The 7,299-nt window shown below is 51.0% G+C and overlaps 1 protein-coding gene across 4 annotated transcripts in view; it reads left to right on the top strand.

The window, feature by feature from the left end:
* FGR (FGR proto-oncogene, Src family tyrosine kinase) overlaps positions 1-7,299 on the top strand; it is a 24,246-nt gene that overhangs the window by 6,283 nt on the left and 10,664 nt on the right. The window contains exons 2-5 of one of the 4 annotated variants that reach the window (XM_011955557.1): positions 2,857-2,979; positions 4,889-4,951; positions 6,264-6,502; positions 7,050-7,152. In XM_011955557.1, coding sequence (XP_011810947.1) covers positions 6,277-6,502; positions 7,050-7,152 — 329 coding nt within the window. In that variant the 5' untranslated portion in view covers positions 2,857-2,979; positions 4,889-4,951; positions 6,264-6,276. Of the gene's footprint in view, positions 1-2,856; positions 2,980-3,432; positions 3,987-4,888; positions 4,952-6,263; positions 6,503-7,049; positions 7,153-7,299 lie in introns of those variants that run through there. The other 3 variants (XM_011955555.1, XM_011955556.1, XM_011955554.1) reach the window with 3 other exon arrangements.

Raw genomic sequence — 7,299 nt, forward strand, 5'->3', positions numbered from 1 at the left:
AAAAAAAAAAAAAAATCTCAAAATGTTTTAAGAAAGTTTATTAATATGTGTTGGGCCACATTCAAAGCTGCCCTGGGTCACATCTGGCCCATGTACTGTGGGTTGGACAAGCTTGTATTATTTCTTCTACTAGGATTGCAGAATGGACCAGTGGTTACAGTGGTTTTTGGCAACAAATTGATCAGCATTGCATTTTAGCATCCTTTAGTCACAGTGTAATCTTGGGCAAGTTACTTAACATCTCTGTGCCTCAGTTTCTTCATCTGTAAAATAAGGGCAGTCATAAACCCACCTCATAGGTTCACCAGATAAGACCATGACTGGGAATTGCTTGGCAAGATGCTAGTCACTGTGTAACTGTTTAATAAATTAGCATATTTTTACTGCCACCCAGATTTCTAGGAAGTCAAATTACTCCCCAAATGATTGGTGGCACATAGAGATCAGAGTAAGGGGAGGATGACGAGTCTTAGGGCTATTTTTATGCAGATGCCTGAGCAGAGTGAACCCAATCTGCTCTCCCTCCGAGGTCTTTTCCCCTCCTTGTCTCTTTAGCTCTCTCTCTCCTTCTCTTCATCTCTGCCTCTCTCTTGTTTCTGTCTCTTTCGGTCTCTCGGTTACTCTTTCTCCTTAATTCTCATTTCTGCCTCTGTCTCTTTGTCTCCGTTTCTTTCTGGCAGTGTGTGCTGGAGCCAGCTAGTTACTGGCTCAGGGGAGTTCATTCTGTGTGTCTCTTCCACTCCAGCTTTCAGGAACTCACTTTGGTAGCTTTAAATCAGCCATGGTGGGAATATTTACACCATGGAAATCAGAAAATGCGACAGATCAGGGCTTTTGGTTTTTTTTGAGAGGCAGTTTGCCAGCATACCACGCTGTGCTTCTCCGCCTCTGGCTCTTCCTTCTGCCTCTCTTTCTGTCTCTCTAGCTGTCTCTGGCTCTTTCTCTTTATCTCCCTGTATCTCTCAAACTCTGCCTCTCTTTCTCTCTCTCTCTCTCTGCCTCTTCTTTTTCTATCTTTCCCCATCTCTTTCTTTCCTCTGACAAAACAGCATGAACATGGCTACATGCAGTGTGGCCCCTCACTGCCTTGGGCCATGCAGATGCCAAGGGCATCTGTGCCCTACATCCCCTGACCCCTCAGCATACTGGTCCCCAGAGAGCCAGGCCTGGCCAGGGCTTTGGTCTGTATCAAGTCTGGAAGTGGTAAGACTCAAGAGCTGCCTACCTCTGCCTGCTGACGACACTGTCAGCCCTGCCAGGGCTCTTCCTGAGCCCACAGAGCTTTCTTCTCAGATGCTGATAGTCTCTCCCTTGCAGCCATTCTGGGCATGCAGAATTCAGGGATCCCCTTGGTCTGATGTAGATATGTTGTGGCAATATACACGTGGGTATTACTAGAAGTGGCAATATTGTATCTGTGTGTAAACATGAGAGATTGTATAAGTCTATGTTCTATAGAGGAGAGCTCTGTGTGGATCTGTGTCACCGGAGAGAGCTGTGTATATCTCTGTGTGTGTGTCTGTGTGTGTGTGAGTGTGTGTGTCCCTATGTGGGGGGCAGGGGGACAGTGTGGGGGCATCTGCATTTGTGCATGCCAGCAGGAATGGCTGCATCTCTCTGTATCTGTGATGGGCAATGGAGAGAAGTACTTGAAAGCTCAGATTCTGGAGCCAAACACCAGGATGCATCATATCTGTGGCCTTCTTTTTTGAGACAGAGTTTCACTACGTTGCCCAGGCTGGAGTGCAGTGGCATGATCATAGCTCACTGCAGCCTCTACCTCCTGGTCTTAAGCGGTCCTCCTGCCTCAGCCTCTCGAGGCACGTGCCACCATGCCAAGCTAATTTTTGGAGTTGTTTTTTTTTTTTTTTTCTTTTCCAGACGGAGCTTCACTGTCACTCAGGATGGAGTGCAGTGACAGGCGTAAGCCACCGTGCGTGGCCAATTTTTGCATTTTTTATAGAGCTGGAATTTGCCATATTGCCCAGGCTGGTCTCGAATTCTTGTGCCCAAGCAATCCTCTTGCCGTGGCCTCCCAAAGTTCTGGGATTATAGATATGAGCCACTGTGACTAGCCAACCCTGGGCAGGTTTCCAAACCTCTCTGTGCCTCAGTTGCCTCATCAATAATAATAATACTTAGGCCAGGTGCAGTGGCTCACACCTGTAATCCCAACACTTTGGGGGGCCAAGGCGGGTGGATCACTTGAGGTCAGGAGTTCAAGATCCGCCCGGCCAACATGGTGAAAACTCTGTCTCTACTAAAAATACAGAAATTAGCCTGGCATGGTGGTGCCAGTTACTCGGGAGGCTGAGGCAGGAGAATGGCTTGAACCCAGGAGGCGGAGGTTGCAGCGAGCCAAAATCATGCCATTACACTCCAGCCTGGGTGACAAGAGCGAAATTCCCTCTCAAAATAAATAAATTAATAATAATAATAATAATACTTAAATCATAGGGTTGTATGGATAAAATGAGATAATATAGGTAAAGTGCTTAATGCAGTGGCCAGCACATAGTAAGTGCTATAAATTCTATATTTGCTATTCTTGTATAGAGGATGTGTGTGTGTGTGCGCACATGCATGTGCATGAGCATCTATGTGCAGACGGATGAGGGCTGGAGGTGTGTGTATATGGGGTGTGTGTACACTTAAAGATGTTTGTGCTAAGAATCTGCGCAGAGTAGCCTGGAGACTGTGCATGAGGCAGCTGAGGTAACGTGCCATCTGAGAAGGGGTCTGAAGGGCTGTGTGGATCTGGGTATCAGCACGGTGCACCATTTGAGGTGTGTGTGTGTCTTCCTGTGAGAAGTCTTTATTCTCACCCTAGGTGTTTCTGTTTTCTTTTTAAAATAGAGACAGGATCTTACTCTCTTTCCCAGGCTAGAGTGCAGCAGTACGATCCCAGCTCCTGCAGCCTCAAACTCCTAGGCTTAAGCAATCCTCCCACCTCAGCCTCCTGAGTAGCGGGGACTGTAGGTGGGTGCCATCAGGACTGGCTAATTAAAAAATTTTTGTTTTGTAGAGACAGGGTGTCCCTATGTTGCTCAGGCTGGTCTCAAGCTCCTGGGCTCAAGCAATCATCCTGCCTTGGCCTCCCAAAGTCCTGGGATAGCAGGTATGAGCCACTGTGCCCCCGGCCTCACCCTTGTTTTTGTATCAGCCCCATTTCTCTTGTCACCAGTCCCTGAAATCCCTCCCCCTGGGCCCTGCATGGCTTCCAATCCTCCACCTCTATTTTCTGCTCTGGCTCTAACTAGCCCTGTAGCATCCTGGGGCCTTTTAGACACAGTGGTTTCATCCCAGGGAGGAGTCCCAGGGCAAAGGTCTCAGGCAGGGCCCAGTGATCAGGGGCTATTTTAGGGCAGACTTCTCACCACAGCCCATCCCACAGTTCACCACACGGGTGTGAGGCTCCCACCCCCACCCAACACACACATGAGAGCACACTTACAGCAAAGGGTGAGAGGGGCAGGTGGGGCTAGGGTGGAGACCAAAGCACTGATGTGACGGAACCATTGGCCAGGCAGCTGGACCTGGTGGATCCAGGAAGACTTCCTGGAAGAGGTGAGTGGTGCTAGGAAGGAAGGACAGGACCCAGAGAGAAGAGGAAGAGAGTATCTGTAAGGGTCACTGGACTGGGGATCGAGAGGAGAAGCTGGGGGGGTCCTTGCTTCTAGGACCTTGGGGGCCCTCTGGGGCAAATCAGGGTTCACTGGATCGGCCCCACCCTCAACTCTCCATTGTTCTCACATCTTAGGAAACCAAGCTCTCTCACCAGTCAGTTCCTCTCTGAGTGTTGCAATGGCAGAGTTTCTGGCAGGGTGTGGGGGACCCTTGCTCAATGACCTCCTGCCCTGTTGCTCAGAGGATACAGCTGCCTGAAAAGTGTTGGCTCATTGTGGGCCTTCCCAAGGGACTCTGGTGGCCCCAACTTCTGACGTGGTCCTTTCCTTGCTATGGGGATGGGGGGGAGAGCTCCGGAGGCAGGTATCCACTGTCACTCAGCCACCACATGGAACCCTAGAGTGGCTGGGAGCACAGCAGGGTTCAGAGGAAGGACTGTTTTTTGTTCGTTCGTTTGTTTGTTTGTTTGTTGTTTTTTGAGATAGAGTCTTGCTCTGTCACCCAGGCTGGAGTGCAGTGGTGCGATCTCGGCTCACTGCAACCTCTGCCTCCCGGGTTCAAGTGATTCTGCTGCCTCAGCCTCCCGAGTAGCTGGGACTACAGGCGCCCACCATCACGTCTGGCTAATTTTTGCATTTTTAGTAGAGATGGGGTTTCACCATATTGACCAGGCTGGTCTCGAACTCCTGACCTCGTGATCCACCCGCCTCGGCCTCCCAAAGTGCTGGGATTACTGGCATGAGCCACACTGCGCCCGGCCAGAAGAACTGGTTTTTAGGAGAAGGTGACTGGGGACTATGAGGGAGCTGAGCATGGCTTGATAGAAATCCTGTTAGAGAGATGATTATAATGTACAAAATCATGCGTGTCCGAGTATGTTCGTCAGTTAACCTGGCAGGCACCACACGTATATGTGCGTGTGTGTGTGTGTTACTGTGAGCTTGGGCTTGTTAGAGCCTCTGTTGGCGTGTGATGGTGTTGGCACGTACACTCACGCAAACGCATGCTGTGAGTGTTGTTGCGTGACTGCTGGTGTGTCCCGTGAGCATGAGTGTGAAGGAGAGCTGGTGTGGGTGGCGTGCCCTGTGTGACAGTGGTTGTGTAAGTGTGCCAGGGGTGATAGGAAGGAAAGTGAAGGCAGAAGTCATGCTGGGGCAGAGCCCAGGCCTTCTGGCTTTCTGAAGAGGGCAGGAGCTGGGCAGCTGCTGACAGAAACATTGGCAGAGCCTTCATCTTCCTTGTCCTTCTGTCTCACCCTCAGGTCTCTGACCCCTCCCAAGGATCATGCCGCAGCCCCAATGACCCAGGAGTAGGGGCCTAAGGGGTAAGTGGGGTGGACTGAGGGCTTTCAGGGTCACAAAACAGGGTGGGGGTGGCCTTCCTGAACCCCACAACTCCTCACAGCCCCGTCCTTCTATAAGGACCCTGTTGCTAGGTAACAGATGGGGGAGCCAGAATGAGGCAGCTTGAGAGGCTGGAGACTGGACCCATGACAGGAAATGGCCTTGATCCCCCTCTGCAGTGACTCTCCAGGTGCAGACACACAGCCTCACACACACTCACACACAAACATGCGCAGATATATAGACATACACGCAGAGATACACACATCCGGAGACAGGCACACTGCACACTCACACACAAACACGCGCAGATATATAGACATACACGCAGAGATACACACATCCGGAGACAGGCACACTGCACACTCACACACAAACACGCGCAGATATATAGACATACACGCAGAGATACACACATCCGGAGACAGGCACACTGCTCCCACACGGAGCTACGTGCACATTCATAGACACACAGACACAGAGACACCCCTCACACAGACAGGCACACATATACTCACACAGAAGCACATACACACAGTCTTACAGACATATACACATGCAGCCAAACACATACGTAGAGAATTTTACACACTGTCATATACACACAAACCTGCATACACAGACACACAGACATCCATAAAGAGCTGCACACACATGCATACCCACACAGGCAAACTCACCCATACTTAGAGACACACAAAGACACACATGTACAAGCACACTGAAAGAGTCAAAGAAACACAACATATCAAAGCAATAGGACCCAACCTGAGCAATATAGCAAGACCTTGTCTCTACTAAAAATCAAACAAATTAGCCAGGGGTGGTGGCACGCACCTGTAGTCCCAGTTCTTGGGAGGCTGAGACCAGAGGATCACTCGAGCCCAGGAGATCAAGGCTGCCGCAAGCTATGATTGTGCCACTGCACTCCAGCCTGGGCAATAGAGTAAGATCTTGTCTCAAAACAAAATAAAACAAAACAAAAAACAAAGCAATAGGAGGCAAAAATATACAAATAAGCATAGCAATATCCCAGTGTAGAAAGCCAGCCCCAGAGACATAGACATGAGCCAATGGGAAGAGAAACACTGAGCGGGGACATACTGTGAGGCAGACTGAACGGTACAGCAGGTGGCCTGGCTCCACTTTTTTCCCTTAGAGGGAGGCCCCCAATCTAGGCCCAAGAGGGAAAGCCATGTGCCTGTATGAGCGTATGAGCATGTGCGTACACGTGTGTGCACAGAGTGGTGCACCTGGCAGGGGCCCTTGAGTGAGGCATGCCCCATTCTGTAGCAGGGAACCTGGAATGGGCTGTGTGTTCTGCAAGAAATTGGAGCCGGCGGCCACGGCCAAAGAGGATGCTGGCCTGGAAGGGGACTTCAGGAGCTATGGGGCAGCAGACCACTATGGGCCTGACCCCACTAAGGCGCAGCCTGCATCATCATTTGTCCACATCCCCAACTACAGCAACTTCTCCCCTCAGGCCATCAACCCTGGCTTCCTTGATAGTGGCACCATCAGGGGTGTGTCAGGTGAGTCCAGGGGGCCCGAGTCAGGTGCTGCCTGGATCCTGGGAGAAACTGAGGGAAGAAGAGGAGATGCGGACTTGCCCTTAGGAGCCTCCAGTAGGATGTGGCAGACACAACCCCGCTTTCAAGGTCACACAGGCTGAGGGAGTCTGTACAGCCCTACCGTCAGAAACCACAGTCTGCAGGGGAGGGTCAGGAAGCTCCACTCCCAGGCTGAGAGGGGCATGACCCTGTGACAGATGCAAGTGACAAAGAGAAACTTCTTGCCCTTTTAGGAGCCACTTCCCAGATGGGAAGTCTTCTTGGTGGGGAAGAGGAGGAGTGGGCAACAAGGGGATCCTCCATGGTGGGAGGAATGGGCTTGAAGTTGTGTGTCCTAAGCTGTGGAGACCAAATCTGAAATTCCTTGGACTCCAAAGGCCTTTGGGAACCGGGGCACTAGAGGAGTGGGGAGGTGCAGCGCCTGGCTGGGGAACAGGAATTTGGGGGTGCAGCCCCCTTGGTGCTTCTGCCCCATGCCCTACCCTGCTGAGTAGCCCTGACTCTGCAGGGATTGGAGTGACCTTTTTCATTGCCCTGTATGACTATGAGGCTCGAACTGAGGATGACCTCACCTTCACCAAGGGCGAGAAGTTCCACATCCTGAACAATACGTAAGTGACCAGGCCACCTAGTCAGAACATTGCCTGGGCTGGGAGCAGGACCCAGACAGGAATCCCACCTGGTCCCTAGCCTCAGAATGCTCCAGCCTAGTTGTGAAGACATATACATAAAAATAAAAACCCTGGGTGATTGCAACT

The sequence above is a fragment of the Colobus angolensis genome, unplaced genomic scaffold (assembly GCF_000951035.1).
Source record: "Colobus angolensis palliatus isolate OR3802 unplaced genomic scaffold, Cang.pa_1.0 Scaffold4, whole genome shotgun sequence".
Classification (NCBI taxonomy): Eukaryota; Metazoa; Chordata; class Mammalia; order Primates; family Cercopithecidae; genus Colobus; species Colobus angolensis.